At 33.3% G+C, this 27,937-nt stretch overlaps 1 protein-coding gene across 22 annotated transcripts in view; it reads right to left on the reverse strand.

The window, feature by feature from the left end:
• ADGRL2 (adhesion G protein-coupled receptor L2) overlaps window positions 1–27,937 on the reverse strand; it is a 273,498-nt gene that overhangs the window by 24,829 nt on the left and 220,732 nt on the right. For 15 of the 22 annotated variants that reach the window (XM_082418824.1, XM_082418844.1, XM_082418826.1 and 12 more), the window contains 8 exons: window positions 21,557–22,357; window positions 15,243–15,533; window positions 14,585–14,688; window positions 13,550–13,735; window positions 12,698–12,736; window positions 9,719–9,902; window positions 1,083–1,208; window positions 608–813 (listed from right to left, as the gene is read on the reverse strand). In XM_082418824.1, the coding sequence (XP_082274950.1) occupies window positions 608–813; window positions 1,083–1,208; window positions 9,719–9,902; window positions 12,698–12,736; window positions 13,550–13,735; window positions 14,585–14,688; window positions 15,243–15,533; window positions 21,557–22,357 (1,937 nt within the window). The remainder of the gene's footprint in view (window positions 1–607; window positions 814–1,082; window positions 1,209–9,718; window positions 9,903–12,697; window positions 12,737–13,549; window positions 13,736–14,584; window positions 14,689–15,242; window positions 15,534–21,556; window positions 22,358–27,937) is intronic. The other 7 variants (XM_082418845.1, XM_082418825.1, XM_082418828.1 and 4 more) reach the window with 1 other exon arrangement.

Here is a 27,937-nt window from a genome sequence, read left to right on the forward strand (position 1 = left end):
AAGAGAACAGCCACACAAATGTATTCACAAATGAATTCTGGAGATTCACGTGGCTATCTATGGGCACTTATTCTCTCTACTATAACAACAGCCAAATTCTGCAGACAATCTTCCAACACAGTGTTTTTAGCTACCAACTTGCATTCTACGGCACAGCAGAGGAATTGCATCTCTTCAATTCTATATTTTTAAAAACACAGGGCTTGATAACAATTGTGTTTATATGATCTGTAAAACAAACAAACCAAAAAGACCTGCCATACTAAAAAGGCAGCGCTATCATGCTGCTAAGGTAACAGTTAATTTTCATTCTAAAACAAATTATAGTCATTTACATTTTCCTGTTGATTACTGAATTAGCTTTCGTTAAGAATACACTTAAATCCTAATAATCACTGAACCAGGCTCATTTAATTTTATGTTCACAGACTTAAATAAACTTGTGTCTCTGACCTAGTCCAACATTTGAAATTCAAATGGGAAGGTCTTTTCTTTCCTCTCTGCCTTTTCCCCATTCCCCCTCTCTCTATCTCTAGCATGTTAGTTTTGCTTTCCTTCCTCACTGGTTTTATAACCTTCCACTACTTCATTAGCATACATAACTTACATCAATGTGTGGTAGGGTAAAAAGCACAGGATCTGTCAAGTATACTCGGCTGGATTCTTTATTGATTGAAACTGAAATGACATGGGAATTCACTGCAATGGTGCTATTTCGACCGATAAAGTCAGCACCCAGTTTTATGGTTGCATTTTCTGTACTAAGGAACTGTCCCAGACTCCGGTAAATGATGAACACCAACTTTGCAAGACCTAGGAAGGTAAAAAGTCATATGTCTTTACAGAAAATATGCTTATGAATAAGATAAGATACAATAAAATAAGAATAAAATGAAACAAATCCTTATGGAATCTTTATTCAGATTAAGTTTACTGGGAAAGAGAAGGCATTACTTTAAATCTGCTTTTAAATGCTAAGCTGTATTTGTTATACTAGGAGTCAAACGCTCAGCATTTTAGAATTAATAGGTTTAACTGAACAAAAACCCTATCAATTTTTAAAAGACTTTGTTCCACCTTACCATTCCTGCTGTTCTGTTTGACGGTATTCGCAGAGAGTTGGATTGAGCTGCCTGCCCCTTTGATGCCCAGAGGAAATTTGAAGTCTTGAACCTGTCCTTCTGTACTGAGCACTGCAACTTCCAGAACTGGATGAAGCAAAAGATAAAGGAGGGGGAAAATGGGGTATTCTCTAAATTCAACTACAAAGAGGCAAATGATAATTGCAAAGAAACCACTATTTTCCTTTTTTTCTACGTAAAAAACTTTAGTGTTCAAGTACAACAAAATAATGAAAAAACAACTTATTCTAAGAGGTCTTAAACTTTACTATTCTAAAAATTTTGGTGTAAGCATTTTAACATTTTCTTCATAGTTTTATATCTTTTGTCAACTAATTCCAGTCTTTTAGCCTATGAATATGAAGTGTCTGATTTATAGTACACGACTATCAAAGTTTCATTTAAATCATTAAGTTAAACAAAAATATTTCAAAATGATTTTTGACTCTATGTTAAGTAATTTTCAATGACCATCACTTGGTAATGGTAAAACAAGATACGAAGTATAAATGTGAATGCCTTTATTGCATGTAGACATCTAGTTCTATGTATATAACATATTTTAATACATAAGATTACATAGGTCAATTTTGCAGTAATAGGTTTTCTCTAGTTTCTGAAAGTAGGAAGCCCAGCACAGCATTATTTAAGAGAAAATGTCTGGCATTATGTTCAAACTTACCATTAATTCTCACTAGTAATGATCAATTTTTACATATTCAAGTTGGGCAAAATAGGACCTGTGGGCCAAATCTGGCCTGCCACTTGTTTGGGTAAATTAAGTTTTACTGGGACACAGCCATGATTACCCATTAACATATTGTCTATGGCTGTTAAGTATTTGCAGCTTAGACCACATGGCCTGCAAAGCTTAAAATGTGTACTACTTGGACTTTTATAGAAAATGTTTGCCAACCACTGCAGTATAATCCAAAGTTCAAAAATTCAAATGAAGTAGCAACACTGGAAAACATGTAAGAAAAACAAGACAATACATAAACATTAAGAACATGTATGTGATCAACAAAACCAATGTTGTTTAACTTTGTTTAAAAAATATAATAGTAACATCTTCAACATAAATGTTGTCTACTGTAACTCCAATAAAGACTGCAATACTTTATATCAGCATATTATTTAAAAGAATGAAAAAGTATCAGTTTCCACTAAAGTAAACTACTTCATATTAGTAATTAGAATGTGCCATTTATTGATGAAATGAGAGGAACTGGATGAAAATTTTTCATTTCAGTATTTGAATTTTAAAAAGTAACACATAATTCAATAAATACAGTCCATACATTTTTCTCTGAATTTCACCCTCTCTGATGGCATATACCCTTGAATAGCTATTTATATACTTAGACAAACATGTGTATAAGTGTTGTATGTGCCATGTGCGCACGCACACACACACACACACACACACACACACACACACAGAGTATGATGAATTCACCCACTCTCTTTTTAGCAAAATGGACTCATACCATTACAGAGTAACTATTGGATGCTATTTTTAAAAAATCTTTCTCAACTTTGTTTTGCAAAATACATATAGATTCAGCTGTAAATATGAAATCATAACATTGGAAATTTTTATAAGCTATGAGACCACATGTCAAGCACCTGAAATATAAGTTTATAATGAGAGTTATATAACTCCTAGAATTTTATCAGCTGCAGAAGCTGGTAGAGATACTTTGCTTAGAAAGATTAAGCAGGTGGGTATGTGGATGATCACCTGTCCTCATAACAGATTCCATGTCCGTGGGTAGTGGGTGAAGGGAATGAGTGACAAAAATATAAATCTAATATATACCTCTCTCTTCTTCACACTAAAAGGGGTTCTCAATTATTAATTATTCTTAAAACAAGACAGAAGATAGGGTAAAAAAAGGAAATCCTTTAAGTTTTCAGTAAATGTTCCAAATATAGATATACATGTACAAAGACTTAATTTCATTCAACAAATAGTTACTTATCAAACTTCAATTTCATTCAATAAATATTTACTTATTAAAGTTTAAAATCATGTCCATAGTAAAAAATTAATAATTTGAATTTTTAAAAACAGGATCATTAATAGAGATCTTAGTAGAGATGCAACAATCAACTTTATACTATAAATAAATAAACAGACAGACAAAAGGGAAAATTTTCTAGAAACATAAAACTGACTTAAATAAATAGAAACCCCAATACTTTATGACCATTTAAGAAAATGAACTCATGGTTAAATATATACTGAATCTTTAACAAACTGCTCCAGTGAATGTAAGAGAATGTTTTTCAACTCATTTCACAAGACTAATATATACTCTCAATGCATAAAACAGTAAAAGGAGAGAAATTATAGGATACCCTCACTTATTTAAAGTATGTAAAAATAGTTAATAAATTATATATACACTTTAAATATAATATCCTGAACAAATTGAGTTTAACTCAAAAAGGCATATGGAAATTAATGCATTAGAAAATATATTAATGTCTTTAACCAAATTATGAAATTAAATAAGAAAAATATTAACAAAGAACTCAACAAATTTCAACACTCATTCAGTATAAAAAATCTTTATGAAACAATAAGAATAAAAGAAAAATTCCTCGCCTAGATAAAGGTTTTGTTATCAGGTAATGGTTATGTATCCAAACCTACAGAAAAAAATGATGCAAAACTCTACAAGCAATTTTTTTTAAGTCAGGATCATCCCTATCACAAGTTTTATTTAGCACTGTACTGAAGGACCTAGCTAAGGCAGTAATTCAAGAAAAATAAAAGGTACAAAGACTGGGAGGAAAAAGCAATGTGTTAATTATTTATAGAAAATATACTTAACTACATAGTAATGGGAGGGAGACTCTATACTATCAGAAGGAAAAGAATTTAGCAAGGTTGCAATCAGCAAAATCAACTGTACACCAATCAGCAAACAATTGGAATATGTAATTTTTAAAAAATACTATTCACAATAAAAATTAGTGTATGTTTCCTAGGAATAAGCCTAATTGAAAAAGTACAAGACATTATTGGGAAAAATACAGAACTTTCTTAGAAAACCTAACAACAGATGGAGAATTCTATCATGGTTCAATCTGGGAGAACTCAACAGATAAATCTGTGACACTTCTTTCAAAATCTATCTACAAACTCAGTCTAAGTCTAATAAAAATTCCAACAAGATTTTTTTGAGCATGTGGAACTTGACAAGACGATTTTAAAATGCACATGGAAGAGACATGCCAAAAAGCAGCCAAGAGGAATCCGATTCCTCAAGGAGCAGGGTTGAAAGAACTCACCAGATATTAATATTACTGAAACAAAAACAAAAGCAACAATGTAAAACAGACACTCCCAACATGTACAGAAACTTGATATATGACAGAGATATCTTTACAAACCACTGGGGACAGGAATGGCTTATGCACTGAAAGTGCTGAAACAACTGATTATCTATATAGAAAAAAATGAAATTAGTTCCCTCATTAATATTATAAACAAAATAAATTTCAGGTTGGATTAAAAACATAAATGTAAAAAGGCAAAGCTTTATCACTTCTAAAGAAAGTATAAAATCTTTATCACTGCAAAGTAGAGAAAAATTTCTTGAGCAGGGGACCAAAAAACCCAAAAAAACACTATATTTTTTAAACAAGGTCCCAAAAGTATCAATCTTAAAAGAAAAGATTGATAATTTGAGTTGATTATTCTGTAAAACAAAAGATTAATAAACAAGGTAAAAAAGAGAAGGCACAGACAGAATAAACATTTGCAAACTATATAATCTTCAAAGAATTAGTTTCCAGAATGCATTACCTACAGAGAAAGAGATAGACAGGAAAAAATTGTGGACAAGAAATTCACAGGAGAGAAAATTAAAATACCCAATAAATGCATTAAGTAATCAGGGAATTGCAAATAATGTGATCAATTCAAATCTATTAGAATGACAAAATTTATGTCAATAATAAAGTGTTGACAAAGAGTGATGGGGAACAATGATATTACTGGTGAGAATGTAAATTGGTAAAACACATTAGAAAGCAATTTGGCAGTATTTAGTAAAGTTAAACACGGGCATGCTCTATCACTCAAAAACTATTTCTAGGTTGTGTGTGTGTGTGTGCACGCACACACATATATCTTGAAAGCCACAAATGTATGAGTAAGAGTCATACAAAAACTTTCACCACAGTTTTCATAATATCAGCAAAAGTGTAAGCCACTAAAATATCTATCACAGGCATAGTTAAATAATTGTGCATTCTTAGAGCAAATGAATGAACTAGAGATGCACATATCAAAGTGCATAAATATGAAAAATATAATGGCGAGGAAAAATTATACAATTACATTTATAGTGTGAAATCATTAACACTAAAGACATGAAAAATAATAGTTAAATGTACATACCTGTAGAGCAAAAATAAATAAAATAAAAGCTTACTAATGCTAACAAAGTAAGAATGATGGTTACCCCCTTCTTCATCTGATCAGGAAGGAGGGGACCCAGGGGATTTCCGGATTATATATACCTATTTCTTTTCCCCAAAACCTGAAGCAAATATGGTAAAATGCTAAGATGTGGCTCAGTGGGTGATTACTACACAGATGTTTATGATTTTCTCTATACTTTTGTAGAGTTGACATAATATATGCTTTGTTCAACAGATTTCCTGAAAGTGAACACACTTGATTCATAGGAGAGCCACCCAGAGCCTCACTCACAGCCAGTGCTGAAGATAGGATTTTAATATATTTCTCTGTCCTTCTGTTTGTCAAATTCATCACTGAGTAGTGGCTGCAGTGAGATGAAAGGGGAAGAAAAGTAATACAGTGTAAAATGGAAAAACTAGGACCTCTGCCAGCAGACCAGCAGTGTACTAGGTTCCATCAGCCTGAGTCCCGGGTAAAAGCAACATGGAGCCGACTGAAGATGGTAGGGAGCAAAGTAAAGCTAAGCCTCAGGTGACATGGAGTAAAGCAGTCATAAACTTTGTTGTTGAGAGCTGCCGTGACTTTAGGGTTTTTGTTACTGCAATATAACTAAGCTTAAATTGAGGTATACAATCAAGCTGGCTGCTAAGCCCATTGGGAAAATAAATGATAGGGAATTTTATTATGCTGGATTAGGCTGATAATAACTAAACCACATAATCAATCTTAAGATCACAAAGAAAGACAATCAAACATTATGTGCTTCTTTTCATAAGCTGCCAACAGAAAGTATTGGGGGGGGTGGGATTTAAACCTGAGGTTATTAGACCAGCCAAAGAACCTCGAAGGGTAGAAGGAAAACTCTTCCTTTCCAGTAAGAGCAATGCATTAGTCAAATGTACAACATGAACTTGTTTGTATCCTGGTTAAACAAATTAGATATTAACAAATTTACAAAAATCAAATAATTGAAATCCGCTTTTTATCTTTCCTGTTTTTGATAATTTTTTAAAGTATGACAATGGCTTGGTTTTTTTTAAAGTCTAAGATACATATTAAAGTATTTATAGTAATAATATAATATTAGGGTTTGCTTTAATAATACAATGGTGAGAGGAATAAGTGAAACAGGATTGGCTAGATGTTGTTGAAGCTGGGTAATGAGGATTTTTTTAATCAAAATTAAAAACTTTTGCTTCTCTCAAGATATCATTAAGAAATTAGAATGAAAAGTCACATGCTGAGGGACTATATATTCAGAATACATATATGAGACAAAAGATTTGTATCAGGAATATATAAATAATCTTTATAATCCAATAATAAAACAAAGAACTCAAAATGGGCAAAATCAGATACTTCACAAAAAGATATATGAATGGTCAATAAGCACATGAAAAGTTGGAACAGTTTTCAGCAAAACATAACTTTGCAACCATACAAATGCAAAATAAAACCAAAATGAGATTCCACTACAAACCACTAAAACGACTAAAATTTAAAAAGACATTAGAGAAGATAATTGTAAATGCTGGTGAGGATGTGAAGCAACTAGAACTCTAATTGCTGTTAGGAATATAAAATGGTACAACCACTTGGGAAAATAGCAGCTTTACTAATAACAGTCAAAAAGTGGGAACGACCTAAATGTACAAATAGATAAACAAATAGTGTTGTGTCCTTATAATGGAAATTCAGCAATAAAAAGGACCGAATTACTGATGTTGGCACCGACATAGATGAATCTCAATAACATTATACTGTGTAAAAGAGGCCAGATCAAAAAGAGTATATAGTCTATGATTCCATTCAACTGAAAGTCTAGAAAAAAGCAAAACTAAACTATAGTGACATAAAACAGATCAGTGGTTGCCTGGGGCTGGGGGTATAACAAGACTGACTGACAAAGATTATAAAGGACCCTTTTGAGGTGGCTGAAATACTGACCATGCTGTTGGTTAAACGGGTGTACATTTGTCAGATCTCATCAAAGAGTACCATTAAAACAGCTGCTCTTATTGTATATAAATTATACCTCAAAGTTGATTTTAAAAAAGCTATAATCAGGTATAATTATACCATTTTACGAGGTCATGTATAAAGGTAAATCATATAATCAAGTGAAAATAAGGATTCAAGGAGAAACCACTAAGGAGGAGAATCAAATTGTCTTAATAATCAAAGATACTGTATCCACACCCTAAATTTAGATAAGAACATAAAGTGAAGACATAAAGGGATAATGGGCTATTTTAGTTCTCACGTCTAAAAAGAGAACAAGTCCTAGGAAAACGTTGAATCTTGAATGTCATATTAAATTATGGATATTATTTTTCACAAAATTGTGAAATAAAAGACATGGAAATATATTGGAATATGTAAAATGACCTTCATATCGATAATTCTTGGGTAATAAATACATGCATACATTAAGTTCAGGGCATTATTTTTGAGAAGGCAGTAAAATGTGTACTACACACTATGAGAATCTCTACCCACAATGTTCTTTCTTTAATTAAAAAATTTTAAAAAACCAGTGTAAAGGATAAACATTTAGAACTCTGAAAAACACAAGTATCAGGGAAAAAATATTCCTGGCCACTCTCAAACTGAGATAAAAATATCTCAGACATATAATAATAGCGTGTTCTGCATACGTGAAGCCGATGGGAGCAGAGGATGTTGACCTGGCCTATCAAAATTTCTTCGCACTCTTGGTAGGAGATTACACGGGAAATTTTATGTTTTTTGGTTGTTTTTAAAATAGCCTTCAGAAGATTTAGAAAACAAATTGAGGTCACAACACAACACTTCAAACAATACTTTTTATGACTTATCTTCTGAGACAATCAAGTCCACACTCCTTTACCTTACAGGTACGTCCCTGGAAACATTTGAGAAGAATTGTTTAATGTGTATGTTAGGAATTTTATTAGACTACTAAATAGATTAACTTCAAAATAACAAAAGCTTTAGACATAAAAGAGGAGCTTTATTCATTTTCTATTCCTACTAAGCTATGGTAGAATATCACTTTCCTTACGACTGGTCTCCCACATTAAAGCAGGCCAAATTATTTTGATTTCACTTAACTTAAAGTTATTAAGTTATTTGTCATTTCAAAACCTCATAAAGTAAATAAAAACATGATTTTAATATATCTTTTTTTCTAAAAACTCAGTTATTTAAAATAAACTTAAGGCTTTGAATTTAAATCCAGGTATCATAATCTGATTGATGTCTACTTCTCCTATACACCTTGCTTCTCTGTATTTTTAAATAAAAGTCTCATATGTAGGTAGGCACAATAAGGCAATAAGATATGGCATTCCAGATAGCAAAACTTCATTCAATATCTGCTGCTCCAATGCACTCTTTCAATGGAAGAGTAGTAGTCTGTGTTCCCTTTGAGGTTTTTTTACATTTATGCTTTGGAAACTTTTTTACTTTACTAAGGGATACTAAAACTTCATCCGAGCTCAACCCCACTGAATAACAATTCTAAATCAGTCAAGCCTAAATTAATATAATTTCTGTACTTACAGTGGTACTTCTTTCAAATACCATCAAAAGTGAATTCCTACCTCTCGCTGCCAGCATTTAAATTCTAAATGATGCTTCAAAACTATCTGCAGCTATTTTACAATCTATAAAGCATGGATATTCTGCTCTATGGGTGATGTAGTTCACTGACCACATTTTCACCTGAAAGCAGTTCTGTTTAATATAAACGTTTGGCTCAAATATCTGCATGCCTAAAATATTTGGGAGAACGCATTCCAGAAAGTAATTTAACCTCATTAGGAACGTATTGTATAAAATGGAAAGGCATTCGCCACAGCTCCACAGCAAGCACTTTCATTACGTAAGCAGTCCATATTCTGGCAGTTAAGTACTCTACACACTGTTTTCCTTTAATGATTTTTCACTTGGAAAAAAACACATAAAACCAACTTTTAAAAGACATAGGATAGATTTTGGCTTTTGCATTAATTTTATGAGTGTGATCAATAATATCTCTTACTAAGGGACAAAAATAATTGGACAAAATAGAAGTTCAGCACTGGGAAATAACTCAAAAGACTCAATGGAAGCATTATTCTCTTAAACATCTATCTTCTAAATCAAAATTACACCTGACAATAGATTCACTCACCAATATTTTCTGTGGGCATTGAGACCCTGGTTGGTTCTACGAGATTGTCAGCCAGGACAAAAGCTCCTTCTTCCAATGTATCCAGTAGCATTGTTGCAGTATGCGCTTGTTCAGAAGAATTCATGTGTTTCCATGATTCCAAAGCTTCAGGTCTCAGAAGGTTGTCCACTGTGTCAACAATTGCCTGCATTCATTAGAAAACTATCATTAGTTTTGACTGCTTCTAGTACCAAGGTGATTTTCAATCACTGACTAGTGACGATTGTAACATTTATCTGTCATGATGATTTACTCTTACGGAAGAACACCTGGACAACATATATCTGGCCAACTTGATGTCTGACCCTTTCAAAACAGAACCAGCTGAAGATCAGTAGACTACTATTTGATTATAAAGACTAAGTATAAAGAGATGACTCGTTTCTGTTTATCTAATCATATTTCAATTGTTGAAAAGAAATAAAACCAGTGTCAGCTCTTAACCTGAGGTATTACCCCTACATGCATGGTCACTCCTACATATAAGCTCAAGACTTAAATGTTCTAAATAGAAAACACTGGTGTCTCTAGAGTAGCCTAATATCTACGCTTGAAAATTAAACCATATTGTTTTTTGGAACCTGAACTAAAATAATAACCAAAATTGTGCCTTTTAACATTGTCTACTTATTATCATTGGGAAAAAACCAAGGTGATTTCAAAGTGTATAAATTATCTGTGAACATTTTCACTCTTCCAATTGCCTGGCCAGCTAAAAAACACTTGAGAGTATACCTTAATTCATAAACAATCATCTGTTTTTAAGGAGATCAAGAGAACAGTCAAAATATTTAAAACCTATATTAATAATTTAATAAAAACAGAAAGGCAAAGTAAAGTCTTAATAAATATCCAAGTTATAAATATTCATATGTGTAGGTTTAGTTTATTACCATGTAAAACAACATTAAATAAAAATGTAACCCAGTCAGTTAAGCAATTGAAGGCAGGCTTTTGTACTGATACATACTGTAGCTGTACACTGACTATGGCTTGGATAGCTGAAATCACTGAGTTCATTTACTCTTTCCCATTTACCTAGCCATAATGTGTCATTAAGCCCAAATATCAATTGTTTTGATCTACTGATAATCACTGAGAAAAAAGAACACACACTCTACAAAGAACAACAACAACAATTGCTAGTTTGAGGTACTATATTGAAATGAGCAGGGGGAAAAGTTGTTTGAGGCTACTGTCAGAGTTAAGATTAATTAGCTTAGTCCATCTTAATATCCTTGTTCTGTCTGCCACGTGAGCCACCACGACCTTCCTGGCAGGTAGAAGATACTCGCAAGTGGCATTAAAGGCTTTTTTCTCTCTCTAATGGGAGATAGAATAGTCAGAATGCTCACACTGATACTGCTGCAGCCATTAACTAGAGTGGAACAGAAATTGGTCTGCTGAGGCCAGATTCATTAGTCACCAAGAAATACAGACTGGAGCCTCTAATCTAAGTTACAAATGAATCCTCTGTCACAAAGCAGTAACTCGCTTCATTTGCATAGTGTAAGTCAGCTTCTGATTTGTAACTTAAGGAGCTTTATTAGTTTTATCTGAACACAGAAGCTCACTTGAGACATACTGAAAATGACACTGGTCAGAAATCAAGGTCATGCTGAAATTTACTACCTATACACATAACTCGCTGATGGCATGTTTATATTAATTTGTAATGCTCCTTAGTTATTACCAGTTGTACTTTTCTAGTGGAATCAAAATGATCATTAGCCTAATCATATTCCTGAAGTAGTCTCCCTGCCAAAGAAAAAAGGCTATTCTATTCTCACTGAGATATATGTCCTGGGCAACATACTAATTATTACATTTCACACATTAACTAATACCTTAAAGGTGAGCTGAAAATGTCCGTACAACAAGTTCTATACACTTCAGCATGTATTTCTTTGCCCCCATTAAACAGGCTAATAAGGGACTTTCAAAATATTACCACCTAAAAACAGACTTTCCCACTGCCTTTTCTTGTAAAGTTCTCAGATGCAACAATGTCTATTACTCGTTAGTGAAATGCTATTCTTTTTTTCTAGATCTTGCCAACTAAAACTGGTGAAGTCATATCTTTTGAATAATCTCTAGTCTACAAAACTTACAAAGTTCTTTTGTTTTGTTTTCATACATATACAGATTAGTTCTTCAAGGTTTGATTGACTAGGAATATGGTCCCCAGATGAGTAGGGTTAGAAAGTAACCATCCCCAGCAAAAGGAACTTCTTTATTATTTGGATCTACCACACAGAACTGGCTTGGCATAATTCCACCGTTAGCCTCACCATGTTTCCTATTTTACTTGGATATACCAGTGAGAAAATCTGGCTGCAGTGGACGAGGATTCTGAGCCAAACAGTGGCTTTCTGTTTCTATCATCTCGATAAAAACCAACAGATAACATTTATCGAGAGCACTGTCACATTATTTATGTTTTATTTCTAGTAACCCATCCCCCTATCAACCTGATTCTAGAAAGGACTCCAAAAAATTTCAAGACAAAGCCTATTTTATTTAAGAGTACACCACAGAGATAAGAAAGCAGTGACTTTTTCATGCACATACATTATGACTACACAGTCTTTGATATGATAAACTGCCAAGAATATATCATAGCTGTTTTCCTCAAGTTGTTTTTTAATCCACAGAGATGACAACAGGAAATAACTTTATGATTACTTTCCAATTCAGAGGATATTTTATTAAAATTCTTGTATGTTTGGATGAATGGGAAAACAGCAAAAATTATAAAAATAAATTATTTGCTTATTCTGAGAGTAATATACCTGTGAAAAGCCAACATTTGTACAGCTGATATGGGGCACATTATATAATTATCAAAGACTGAAATACATTGGATCATGCAGCAAGATGATAAAGCATAGCAGGTAGCTGAAGAAGGGAGAAAGCAGGGTGACAGCATAGGAGAGATACCTTAAGGTAAGCCCTGCATGTCTTCTCTCGTTTTTGGAGCTTTTTAGTAAAAGAAAAGAAAATCAGGTTAGATTTTTATCTGTTGAAAATTGAGGAAAGAAGAAATCCTCAAAAATTAAGCTGGTGGTCCTGAGCTCAGCGTTTATTATGTACCATAATCCTCTGGATTTTTGTGAGTCTATACTGATTGCCAAGATTGTGTATTCAGTTTTCAGCTGTATTTTACTAAACATGATAATCCAAAGTATCTTGATAAACCTAGAGACAAAGTATGTGATGAAAAGGAAGAAAAAAAACCATAAAACCATTTTAGCCACAGATTTCAGATTCATATGAATTTCATATAAACACTTTATAGTATGGTTAAAATAGCTATCAAATTTTTGTCAAGGTAGGAAAAATTAGTAGCACTAACACACCATACTCCTAGCAAAGGAAACTTGCCCTTCTCTCAAAACCTACCACTGAAAACAGTATTTCAGTGGCTAACATTCCTATACGCATCACAATTTTCTTACAATCACAAGAGTTGACTGTATTAGTATATGAGTTGTATAACACAATCTCTCCTAGTGCGCCTTCCAAAGTGAGGGTACTGACCACAACCAGGCAAATGAAGTTTACCACCAACTAAAATCTCCCTCAGGTAATTAGCGTCATTTGGGGGGTGGGGATGGGTGTGCACGTTGCTCCTTTCCCAACTATAATTCTTTCTTGAGATATGAACCAAATTAGAAGTTCTGTTTCTATGCGTACGTCAAGGGGGCCAAAAGTTAGGCGGTCAAGTGCTGGAAGAATCCAGAGCAACCATACAAAACATCTAATTGAAAATAACAGAAAATTTCTACCTACCTTGTTGTAACTCCGTCCAGCTGAATCCTTTTCACTAGGTTTCAGTTCCTGCAGCTGCGCATCAAGAATGTCCACCAACTGCTCCATCAACCTCACTGAAGAACTCACGTCCCCAGCAAACACTGGCCCTTTGGTATGTTTCGCCAGTTCATTGGCAAGGCTAGCAGCGTTTTCTCCACTTCTGATCTGAAATGACAGTTTATATTATCTCAGTAAGATTTCTTGTTCTGTTTGTGGCTTCTTGTCCTTTTCCCAAGTATCTCTGTTGTGGTGAGAAAAATATTTGCAAATATGTCAAATTCTGCAACTGAGACCAATAACTTTCTCTTCATTTCAGATGATTAAAGGTTCTGAGATCCTCAGAAAGACATACTTAATCAGACATTTTAAAGAAACAAAAGGGAAAAAAATCAGAAATCCTTTAAAAAAATTTTGAGATAGTTCTCTCATTTCACTGCAACCATTTAAAACTGCTATTTAAAAATCTTACTTATTTATTCCAATGATCCAGAAATTTAAGTGAGAATGTAATCAATATAATACTGAGGGCTATTATCTACTGCTTGCATTTTAGAAAGGTAGATGGTGAAGGAGAAACTAAAATGTCACTGCATTACACTGTAATATTAAAGTTACTAATGCTTTTTAAAGTCATCTTTACTTATTCTATCATAATCATCTGCAATATGAACATCTGCTTGCATTCTGTGGATTCAGTTGCAAATTAATGACATTTGATTTATTAGGCCAATACACTATTTGTCTCACAAACATCAAAAGAAACAGAACAAACTAAATATGAATGAAATTAAGCAAGTATGTACTCATTAAAAAGCTTAACATAGAAAACAGCATGCCCTAAAACATGTGTAACTTTGAATAAATAGTTTACAGACAAAGCTATGCATAATTTTTTACTTTTACACTGAACAAAGAGCAATGAAGCTGGTTTTAACATACAAAGCTAAATTATTTATGTTAGAAGTTAAAGCCCTTAATCACCAATGTGTATCATATTAAAAGGTTCCAACCAACCTTCTGAGCCAGCTGATTTACCCAGTGTGAGGTACAGTTGCTAAGATCAGGGCCCCTAGGGTTCCATGTTCCAGTGGAAAGCATGCAGAGATACGAGGCGGTTCCTACAACAGATGTAGAAAGCAACAGTGAAATTGAAACCGTTTTTTCTGCATGCATTCGGGAAATCAGCTATGATGATCCTACTCCGTGTGTTAAATTTTGAATAAACATTAATGGAAGTAGTTGACAATAACTGATGAAAAGTAGGGTATAATGCAGACTATAAACAGTCAATATAAAGTCAGCACAGAAATATCAGACATTTTACAGCAAACAAACAAAAAGCCCTTGATATTCTTGGGACTCATCCAAAATGATACATTGCAATGAGAAAGACAGCTGTAAGGCAGCCTCACTAGAGGATCCATGGGCAAAAATCTCAGGCTTGACCTAGGTCTTTAAGAGGGAGAGGTAATTCAGTGCCTGACCTTAAATGACTTTTACAGTTTAAAAATCTTTAAGTTGTCTACATGTGCCATATTACCAAAGTAACAAAAATAACCATGAAGTTAGCTATTGTAAATATCTCTTTCCTCAAATAAAATCACTCCTGTGTAATTCAGAACCTACTTAAAATAAGTTTTAAAATGTATTTATAGTATTTGACAGGAAATACCTCTCGTTCCCTTGGGACATGGTCGCTCAACCATCATTCCCCTTTGTGTCTGAGGCCACCTTATCCCCCTTGCGTCTAATGCTTCACAGAATCTCTCTGGCAGGGGAAAAATATTTGTGACAGGAGGAATTTTGGTTGTAGAAACTGCTGGAGGTGGTTTTGTCCCTTTGCTTCCTTCCTGAGATCCAGCTACAGTTGTGCTCATGGGGCCTTTCTGTGAAGTGCTTGTGGTTGATACTGTGGTTTTGAACATCTCAGCTGAAGAAGTTACTGTCACAGCTGTGGTAGGCACTATGGAAAGAAGACGAGGATGTTAATCTCAAACACACACTTGCACTCGTATGTGAACGCGTGAGCACACACGCACACACAAAACCCCTACCCATCCAACTACCCCAACACCAACAGAATGAGAAATCAATGAGAATATCCGTAGGGTGGGAGGAAGACTAAATCTCTTCATTTATTCCAATTTATTCATATTGTTGGCTAAGCGATGGCAGTTTAGGATTTACCATAGATTTTGCTCTATGACTCTAATTATGCTAGGCTTACTTCTCAATGAAATATTTGATAATAAATTTTATGTACAATTTCATCATATATCATGTAACAGGAAATGAAGGACAGTTTCATACAGAATATTTCAATGTACATATCAAATACATTATGTCATATCAAATACATAATTTAGAAAAATCCGTTTCTTATATAAATTCATACGCTGAAACAATAAAATTCAAAGTATCAGCGCAAGTCTAACCATTACATATAATTAGGACAAGAGAAAATTTCAAGTCACCCACTCTGCATCTTGCAGGAAAACAAATACTGTAACATCTTTCCACCCAGCAGCCATTCTTGCTTGAGAGGTTTTTGAGCATGCCTGATTAGATCCAAACAGAAGATAAGCTGGGCATGCTTGTGCTGTTTCAGTAAGGAAACATCTGAGGCTTCCACATTTTTACTTTTGAAAACACAGGTATGAAAAAGAAACTAGCTCTGGTCAGAGGTTACAATGTAATCTCATATCAAGATAACGGGTTCGATCAAATAATGCCTTATTTGAAAACAACCCTACATATCCTATTGACCCTTAACAGAGAGTATAAAAGAATTTAAAAATATAAAAATGGATTTAAAAGTAGAAATTTTAAAAGAAAACAATTTTAAGGTTATTTTGGACTTCCAACATTACTTTTAAACTGTTAAATCCACTAGGTTAAAATAATAATGGAGCTTAATGTTTCCTTCATTAATTAACACTTAATTAGTTTAAAAAAACAACAAAAATTCTGTCAGTAAAACTTTAATGGCACCATTTAAAATCTATTAGGTGATCACACTATAGTTTTATCAACATTTAGATTACTGGCTCTTAAGACCTTATAAATATGATGCCTTAAATTTAAATTGAGTAGAGCAAACTAAAAATAACTATTTTTAAAAATAATCGTATAAAACATTAACTTACTTTATGGCTTTGCTATACATAAGAAACAAGCTAGAACATTAAAACTTCTTGGAAAACAAGTTCATATTATCACTGATAATATTAAGCTCTGGTCCATAAGTAGTTTACATAATTCTGACTCTATGGCAGAGTATGCTAAGTTTATCAGAAAAAGTAATGTGCACTTGTTTCTAGTTCTTTAGTAGTGAGAAACTTCTTGTTATCAGTAAGTGCAAGACACACTTTTTACACCCTTTTTTCATTCTATCACAAGAGAAACTTCTTAAGCTATGTATTATTTCCAGGGCATCAGTTACTGGCCATATGAGAGAAGCCTGTGTACATTAGCCAAGCATCATGCCTAGCCAGCTGCTGCAGAAACCTATTCAAACCTGTTTATCTTTTTCTGTAAAGCGCTTCCCTGACATCCTGTTAAACCTCGTAATTTTCTTTTGATTACAATGCAGCCAGGCTTTCAGTGCTTTCTCAATTAACATTTGTCAAAAGCATCACAATCTTTTGCAGAAGTGTCAAGTGAATGCTGCTGAATGAAATCTAAAAGCCGGGGACAGGGTGAGGTGGGGGGGATTCGGAGCAAAGAGAAAAGGGCAGAGCAAAATGGTTTAGTGCTACACCTTCTGATGTATCCCTTGACACTGTGCTAATTCGTACATATTTAATCACTGAAACACGTATTAACTATACTACAATTAGTGATCTGTTTACTGAGCATCAGTAAAGATTCCTAACAAGTGAGTGAAGGTAGGCAATAAAATGACTTTTATTAAATGCACAAAATTTCATGCAACATTCTATACCCTATTTGCATGTGTCATTGATAATAAATTTTCATACCTTTTTACCTTTTGTTCATCAAAAGAAGTTTAAAGGGAAGCAACACATTCTTCAAAGGTAAATCAATGAAATATTGGGGTATCATGAAAATAAACATGAACGTCAACTTTACGTGGCAAAATGAAACCCTTTAGGAGGACAACTATAAGATTTTGCAAGGCCAAAGTTTAACAACTTCAAGCAAAGCATTTTTTTCTAATGTTGAAGCTAGAAATGAAGAGCTATTTCTAAAAGTTAATATTTCTTTCCTTAGGTGAAGAAGACAGGACGCAACAGGGCATCCCATGATGATAAAAGCTTACACTTATTCAGCATTTATGTACCAGATGCTAAGCTAATCACCATTCACGGATCATCGGATCATCTTATTTGATCCTTACCACAACCCCATGAAGTAGGCACTATGATTATCTTCCTTTTACAAAAGAGGAAGACTGAGCCATGGAGGAAGTTAAGCAATTTGTTCAGGTTCACTTGTCCATACCCTTAAATATTATGATCTTACTTTTCTAGGTAAAAGATTTTCAGAGACTCTGGGAAAGTATGGCACCCTACAAAGCAATTTGCCCTTATTTTGGAGCATTTGACACTGTGTTCTGCGTTAATCTTTAAAAGAAGAAAAATGTGGGAACGTAAGATACTGAAGCAATAAAAAGTTTCATAATGAACCATATGTGGCAAAAGGCTCAAAACTCAAGAATATCCTATAAATGGTAACAGAAAACATGGCAACTCACAATAGACTTATATCATAAATCTAAACCCTACTTTACGGAGCCTGTCCCACAGTTATCAGGTGCCATATCGAACACACAGATTTAATGACTTAACATTCTACCTACCATTTATTATTTGAGTACAGAGACCTAGAAACGGTGCCAATAATGCTAATAAACATATTTAATAGGTACCCATGAAAATTTCAACAAACACATACAGAATGGTTCAATTTACTATGACAGTATTTACTAAGAACTTGCTAATTATCACCAGCTTTTTCCTGTGTGAAAAGATTTTAAGGACAATATGGGTGGTTATTTCCCTCTTCCAAGTCCCCAGACTCACCCATTATTCACTGAATGAAGTCCAATTAGAGTTAGTCTGTAGCCTGGTAAGGCAAAACTGCAGATTTATTAAATTTACCCTTATTCGATGTCTAAAAACACTGATCATCTTCTAATTAGCATCCATTATCAGTGGGAAGATGTTTTAAGAAATATGTATTCTATGCTAAACACTTCCTAAGTAATAGACCTAACTGGCTCTCTTGATAAAAAATTTCCCTCATGTTGTTTAAGTGTCATACTTAATTATTACTCTAAGACAGATATTCAGAAACTGTCAAAACTCAAGACACAATATTTTTCAATAATGTTTGGGATATCACATCTGAAGACAGATAAAGTAAATATATAAATCAATTCAGATTAAGACATAGAAAAGAGTTAATATATGACTGAAATGGGATTTTTCTAAGCCCATTTTATAGAGAAAGTAAAAACAGACCTAGTTCAAGGAAATGGAGCAAATTAGCTATGCAGAGATCACAAAAAGCTAAAAATGTAAAGAAAAAAAGAAAGATGTATTTGAAAACATTATCAAGGCCAAGCAATAATATACTTGTGCTGTTAGGAATGAAAGGCTTGGATTTATAAATGGGGAAAAGTATTGAAGCTAATACAGTGTGGAACAGTCCACAATGAAAAATTATCCGTTTTACAGCACAATGTACACTTCAGCTATATACATGGTAGCAAAGCCAGTACATGAGACTTGCTGACAGTGGCTTACTGGTTTGACCTAAGTGTATGAGCCACAATAGTTCTGCAATGCCCCATCTACATGCAGTTAGATAACAGCACATATCTTAGATGAGAGAGACAGGAGTCTCTCCAAAAGCATTTGAAGATAAATTATAAAGAACACGTGAATAAGATAATACAATTCAAACATCAGCAAGAAATTTAGGTCAGATAAAACTTTTTACCACTAAGGGTTTAATAAGGGGTCAATATGAATTTTCACTTTCTGAGAATATATAAGAATGGTTAACTATTTTGGATAACACAACACAGCTGTAGGAATGCAGTTACCACATATGGCTAAGTTTCTCATTTTCGAAGCTGGTAACTGTTTTTTCCAAAAAGCACCCAAATTATCAAAGATTCTTTCATCTGAAATGGATCAAGTTATTTACTAGAACATAAGCCACATGTGGAAAATGACATTATTACTCATCTTGTATTTCATGAAGTACTCTGTGACAAGCAGGGAGGCAATGATTCCTTGTTGAGCTGCATCTGTACTCAACTTTAGGTGCTGCCTGATTATGAATTTACATTTTTAAAATTTATTTTCTTTTTTTTTCTAATGGAGGGAAAGAGATTTACTGCTACCCAAGATAAATTTAACAGCTGTGAGGGTAATACAGGTTACAAAAAAGATTAACACATGTATCTCCACAGTGTCAAATTTTGTCGATTACTGACCTTTTGCCTTTTACAAACCTATAGGATAAAGGAGAAGCATAGTACTAGCGTTTAGAAAAACAACTGAGATATAGGAACCATCCCAAATTGCTGGCCTCAAGAGAAAAAAGATAGGTCTGAATTCAAAAATAAAGAATACTAAGATACTATCAACAAAGATTTTTATGTCCTAACAGATTTCATTGTTGAAAGTTTAACAATGGGACATTGCTACAACTTTAACCCAACAAATTCTAGACATACATGAATTAGAGAAAAAGGGGGCTTATACTAAGTCATATGTCATTATTGCCCTTATGTTAAGAAGAAAAATCACATATTTTTGTATTCTATAACTCAAATTAGAAATTCAATTACAAAAGGCTTCTGCTTTTGAGGTCCTAACCCTATGACGATATTTAGAACTTAGTAACATTATACCCTAAACTATGTGTGGGTATATGTAATTGTGTTTAAGTATGTGAATGTATACTGCTTTAACAGAAGAAAAAGATATTAATTTATGTTCCACCTTGTTGAAGAGATTGATTTAGTCACTCCAAGGAACATTCTGGCTCCTACAATTTTGAAGTAACTCAATGATGTGAAAATTCTAATTAACTCAGAAAATTGAAATAATTCAGATCTTTAAAACACAAATATTATTGCTCAAATAGAAAAGACATAATAAGTGCAAGCTCTATAATACTATATTAAGAGGTCATTCTTTTATCATGAGTATGAGGTAATCTTGTTTTAATGAAATATTCAAAACTTCATTTACCCTCAAAAATTGTTCACTGCAGAACTGAATTAACTTGCTAAACTAAAATATACTTCCAAAGATTTATTAAGTAATGATCCTCCATAAAGATACCTAAAGAGAACACAAATCAAAAAATGCTAGCGGATTTGTCTTCATAAATCAACACTTGGGATCATTTAATGCTTAGTCCATGTGTAACAGTTAAAGTCACAGAAATACTGACCTAAAACGGTCACAAATTTATTGGGAAATAAAAATGTGTTATTTTACACGATGATCTAGTAAGATGTTGGATGACTCCTTCTCCTACCCAGAGAGCAGAGGCCAAAACTTCAGAATACTTATGCCTGGCATTGTATATCAAGCCTAGCAATTCTCCTGGGACTTCCTAACAAAAATTTCCTTTAACCACTGGCGCCAAGAAGTTAAAAGGTCTGCACGTAGATTATAATCAATTCAGAAGTCAGGTAGAAAAAACACACAAAGCTAACAGGTTTGTAGTTGGCATTACATTTTTAGCAATGAAAATCTAAGCTAACCAAGGATGCTACAATTTTTTGAAACCAATATGTAAACGAAGAAATTCAGAAAAAGAAAATGGACCAATATAAGGCTAAAATGTACACAGTATGTGACAATTTGAAATGCCACAATATTATCATTTGCCCTTGAACTATGAAAAGGGAAAGAAAATAAATAGGAAAAAAATTAAGAAGTCTTAAAAATAAACTGTTCATAAAAGATATAAGCATTAGCAAGCAAACATTCTTACCTTGGGCAGGATCAGGTGGACCAAACTCCAGAGAATATCGTAAAATGAAGTTATTGTTCCACACGTAGAGTTGGTTATCTCTTGGATTGTAATCCACTGCAGCAATATACTGATACTGGTTGGGGAAGGGAACATCTACATATTCTCCTCGGTTTAATCGGGTATTGTAAATATAATCAATTGCATTCTTGCCTGTTTCACTCTCATTGTCTTGATAAACTGACCTGACCACATAAAGGACTCCACAGATCATAAAAGCATTTGATGCAGCTCGTTTGTCATACACAGTCTCCCACGTTGCTTCAAAGCGAAGAGTGTATGGATTCAGTTGGCTAATAACTATCATTCCATTGTTCTGTTCAGTGGCATAAATGACCCATAAGCCATTTTCATCAACTGCTAGGTCAATATCAGTTTTTCCTCCCCATCTATATGGTGAGGTATCATGATAGTTAGCATAGTTAATTATGGCCTCTCCACTCTTAATTCTAGTCCTCAAGTCAAATTTCACAATATTCCTCGTTCTTTCTTTGTTAAAGAAGACAGCACCATCATATACCACAAATCCAGTACCATCTACTCGATTTGGAAGTTTGTATGTTGTTGTTTGGCGACTGTTTTGGAAATCTTCTAAAGAAGCATATTCTATTAAAGTATCGGTACGATATGGAGTCCAGGGCATGAAATAAATTTTATCTGCAGCCTGAAGAGGGTCCTTGCACCAAGCACCTGCCTTTTGTTCAGCTTCATATATACATGGTGAATCCACAATTGCTTTCAAAGTCCCAGGGCACACAAAAACTAACAGTCACAGAGAAAAGACAAGAATTAAGCAAAGTTAAAAGACTATACAGGCAAACGCAAGTTTTAATGATCATAGACCAAAAGAGAAAAATTCACTCTATTAGCATTCAATTTTACCGGAAATTATACTTAATATGAGTACTACCTTTCTTTCCTCAAGTTACCATAATTGATGTACCAGCATACAAAGCGGCTGGGGTTTATTTTCACAAATACAAACCTAAGTTTAAGATCATTCATGATTGAGCTAACAATGTACATTTTTGCTATGTGTTTTTATCTTATAATTCGGTAGTTTATGCTTTAAAACTCTGAGCTTTGTACATAAGGGTGATCAAAGTACTTTTAGACCAAACTTTGTACCCTCCCTTCCTTAGCCCACTTATAAGCCCCCAAAAGCAGAACACCAAAATTAAGCAAATAAAACAAACCCAATGTGAAGGCTTATTTAGAACGTCTATGGAACTCAGACTGAAAACAAAAGTGCTTCAATTGAAGGAACATAAATATTCGGAAAATGCAATTAGAAGCAGAGAAAAGTAAATACGAGGAAAGGACTGATGAAACGACCAGGAGACCCTGTAACCATGGCATGCTATGGAGAGGGTTCTGGAAGCCAGGCAAGATGACACTTTAATAATAAAATATCCAAGGGTATCAGAAAAAGAGATAAAGAGTGAAAAGAAACAGAGAAAGGACAGCTCCCCCTCGCCGACTTCAGAAATTTTACCCTGTCACCAGATTTAGCGGTCATATAATTTCACTGTAAACAGTCGACTTCTTTATGAGGTGCATTTATGAGATCCTGCTGATTATATATTAATGTCAGGAGTGTTGTAGGGGAAGGGAAGGGAGAAGGTAACATCCATAAGGCACATAACAGGGAGCTGGGGTTCAAACTGTATACATTATTTACCTTTTTGCTCCACTTCTATTTTAAGCATCGGAAGAAAAAAAAAAGTGCAAGGAAAAAAGAAAAAAGATTAAAATAAATTGACAGTCTAAGATTGAATTCGTAATAGATGCTAAATATAGGAAGAATAAGAGCTGCACTACTTTGGATAAAGAGAAACACAACAGGAAAACCTAGCAGGAGAAAAGATACTAAAGTTACATAAAAGAACATGGATCAATCATTTTAGTAGATTAAGGAGGCAATACAAATATGTTGGCATGTTGCTTCACTTAGTGTACCTGAATAAATAATGAAACTCTTCACTAATGCATGGTGTACATAACTCTTGCCTTTCCCAAGTCACTCAGCATTCTTATCAAGTTTTACTTTAAATAGGTAGGCTATAGACACAGATGCATGCATAGGTGTATCATTCCCATTTATCTTATCATGCGAACTCATTATTAAGCTGACTAAAATTAGGTAAGCATAACAACAGGGAAATATATTTATAAACATGACAACTCAATTTTGAAGCTCAGGTCAAAGCTAATGAATACTGATATTGTTACATTTTTCAAAGACACTTATGTAAGAAGAAATATATAATTATGCATCTCAGTACGTTTCAATTTTTTTCTATTAAATTTTCTGTTTCTAGAAAAATCTATCTTAACTATAAAGAATCTGCCTCCTTTTCAGGAATATACAAGCCTCCCCCTTTACCCCAATAGTTATTTTGAAGTGTAGGCTAAGGTAGTACCTTTCTTCCCCACTAATAATTAGGAAATTTACTTATTTACATTTATATATACTTTATATTATAAAATCCTTATTAAATTCTCTACATCACATATCTCAAACTTGTAATATAAAGTCTATTAAAAAAAAGTAAGCAAAATACATACAAGGAAAAAGCAAGCACAGTAGGCAAGGAGAAAAAGGAAGAAAGAATTATGGTTAGCTTATTATGACATTGTCTACCATCATCAATTTACACAAAAGCAAGCTAGCATGCAACAACAATCATACCAAGCATTCAAAGCAAATACCTTGATTCCACAGACCCCATAAAAGGTAAATGCTTTCATAAAACAAACCTGATTAGTAGAGGTATAGGAGAAAAAAATCCTCCCTCCAAGAAGTTTAAAGAAATGGATTATGCAGTTAGGAAGTATGCTATGTAAGATTCTCGCTGGTAAATAGTATTCTAATAATTACAAACCATAAACTACTATTTTAGATTTTGTATGTAGGTTTTGAAGTATGTTGCCTGAATTTCATAAAGTGACCAGACTAATGTCTGTGATTCTCCCTCTTCCCTTATTAAAATGCATTAGGGTGTGCTAATACTGTATCTCCAAACTGACTACTCAAAGATACTGTAGTTGCACATTTCATTAAGATGCCTTAGCTTGATTAATTTTTTAAAATTATGATAATTCATCAAGATTAAATACTGACCTCCTGAAATACCTTAGGGAGAAACATATCACACAAATATTTTTGCCATAGGAAACCTTCCACATTAAGACACCACCTCCCCTGTCCAACTTGGTCTATTTAACCACTTTCAGGAAACATACTTGCTCTATTAATGCGTAAACCTGACTACATCCAGTAAAAAGGAAATTCAGTGTTACTGACGTGGAACAATTCTTTTTTATAAACCACTGGTCCTAAAATTACTGCTCAGTGAAGAGCAATATTATACCTGCTTAGAATCAATAAAGGAAGGGCATGGTGGGAAAATGAGGATAAAATAAATCATTAGTGTTGAGTCTGCTCAGACTATCTTTATACACAGCTATATTCTTCATTTTTAGGAAAGGATGATTTTACTGAAATACATCAATTAAATGCAAAGATGGGAATAATACATTTTAAAATATGTTACGCATTTAAAACAGAACTTAAAACAAGTTCAATAAAGAATGTAGAAAATATATTTTGTTTTCTATTAATTGAAAATGGCTGGGTTTTATTATTTGATACATTAAAATGACAGTGAAGTTACTGAGCAAAATATTAAATAGGGATGACTTCATTTACGATTTAACTATTATATTTATATTAAAGAAAATAAAATGGACATATATTGTACATAATTTATAATTCTAATGAAAACTGAGAAGTAACATTCAAATGTAAAAGTAAAAAAAAAATTAAATAAAACTTTTGATGATTGATGAAGTGCATAAAATATGGATATTCAAAACAAAAGACCTTACATTATGATTTTTATGACAACCCAAAGGATATATATCTGTCAAATCAGCCAAAATTCTCTCAACCGAGAAAAATATAAAAATACAATCAAATTAATGAAATTAGCATTCTTCATCACAAATATATATTGCAACTTGTCTTAAGAGACTGTATGAATTAATTCATAACAATACATTTACTATGCTATAGAACAAACATAAATACGTGACCCACTAACATCAGTGAAGGACACGGTTATGCAAGACAAGAAATCGACCCAAACAAACTAAAGCCTACATACATACTCTGTATCTGAAGTGACACACTATTTCATTTTGAATAATCTTATGTTTATTCATTAACAATGATTCAATCAATAGTAAAAGTGTTTTTTTCTCATAAAATAAAACATAGCTGAATTTATGGTATAACTTTAATAACTTAATGATAATTTGAGATAAGAGGGTACAAAAATCAAACCAAATCACACCTGTAGGATATGGAAATTCTGATCTGATTACTCTCCTTTATCCTACAAGATCCTTATGACTTCTTTTAAACACACATTCATTCAATTACTAATCAAATATAATATATGTGCCTGTCTATAAACATACAAAGTTAAAAAACAACAGCATTTATAATGGACTCTGTTGAGTAAATTTATTATAAAATTTTCAGAGATCCTGGAAAATTTCTAAATTTTTTTTTAAATAAGTGGAAACAGTTTGGGATGGATATGCTCCTGAAGAATTTGCTCTGGATAGAAACTGGCATAAAGCCAGGTGGTAACAGACACATAATAAATGTTATCTGACAGTGACAGTTTTTATCAACTAAGTGTAAAAGGAGTATGCAAACATTACAAAGTACCAAAATACTATTAAAACAAGGGAAAAGTGAAAGCTAGACTCTTAAAATAAAAACAAGTATAAGAGATGGTTATAAAGGACAGAAGCATAAAGAAACAAAAGGAGAGGATAATGGGGAAAAGAGATTGAGAAGATACACAGTCCTAAATAAGATCAGAACAATCTAAAAAGATCCTTTCCATTAATTTTAATATTAGTGAAAATCATGCAATTTATAGTGTGTCACTACTGTACAGTATATAGGAATTATAATTACTTCTACTCTTTAGCAAGGAGTAGTTTAAAAAAGCCATAGACTTATTTCTGTCTCGTGCAAACATCTAGAAAGGTAACAGCAAATTAATTACCGGGTTTTTTTTTAAGGACAAAAACTAAAAAGAACAAATACTTCTCTGAGTATAGCTATTTGCAAGTTTATTACACAATGTACATTACTTCTGGAGAACTGAAAAAGTAAATTTTGAAAGTTAGATGTTCCAGAAGATATCCACATTTTCCTTTCTTGAACAGCGCAAGAAATAACTTAGGAGTCTGAAAATAATATTTTCTTAACACTGTTCTTGATCTATAGACTAGATTACAGGAACTGGCTCCAGAAAGACATAATTCTTGGCAGCTCTGACTGATTCCACTGTTTGGGAATGGATGCTGTATTCCTTTTCTAATTTGAGGACAGAAACCATACTAAATTCAACTCAAAGTGACTTTGTGGAACAAAACTTTGGTTAGCTCAAAAGAATACAATGTTCCTCCAGTGGCACAGGAGAATGATTATGTAAGCCACCAACACTACACACAGGAGAAACGATATAAAGATCAGTGCACACTCAGTAGGCTTCCAATCCTACAAATGGTATAGAAAATACTGAAAACATAAAAAGCCTCCATTTCACAGTAACACAACACAGAGCAGGGATGAAAAGATAATCTGTGTTTGGCCTTTAACTGATACCCCACAAAAAGCCAATTTATCAAAACTGCGGGCAGAGAAGAGAGACACAGTGCCTTCACAGGATGTGTAAGTATGTATTACAACCATACTGGGCATAGTATATCTATGTAAAATCAGCCCTTTGGTTTCAGAAATATTGATAGTTTGAACATATGAATCTAGCAGAACTAGTGATCTGGTTTTTGAGCTTCTGGAAAAAGCAATTTCATTATTAATTTGAGTCCATCTTTTTTTAAGGAGGGAAGTCCTCTAAAGCAAATCATAAAATTGCTGCTAAAGAATTTTTAATTCAAATTCCTATGAATTAAGGTAGCATGACACGTTTATCCAATTTAAGAAGTAAAGAAGTCAAGAACAAAACCAAACAAATTACCTGATGAAAATTAAGTAATATACTTAATCTTTTTAATTGCCTAAAATGTTTTTTTTCCTGTTGAAAATACAGAATCCAATTCGTAAGTATGAATTCTGAGATTAGGAGGAAAGCTACATAGAATTACAGTATTAGCGGAAGCCTACTTATGAAGTTCCCAACTGAATTTTAAATATTCCTCTAAAGGATAATACTAAAAATGGATGTTGCAAAATTAAAAATATGTGCAAGGCTTTGTTACGTTTGTTTTATTTAGTGTTAAGATTTAGTCACTGAA

The sequence above is a fragment of the Balaenoptera physalus genome (genome assembly GCF_965194825.1).
Source record: "Balaenoptera physalus genome assembly, chromosome: 1".
Taxonomy (NCBI): Eukaryota; Metazoa; Chordata; class Mammalia; order Artiodactyla; family Balaenopteridae; genus Balaenoptera; species Balaenoptera physalus.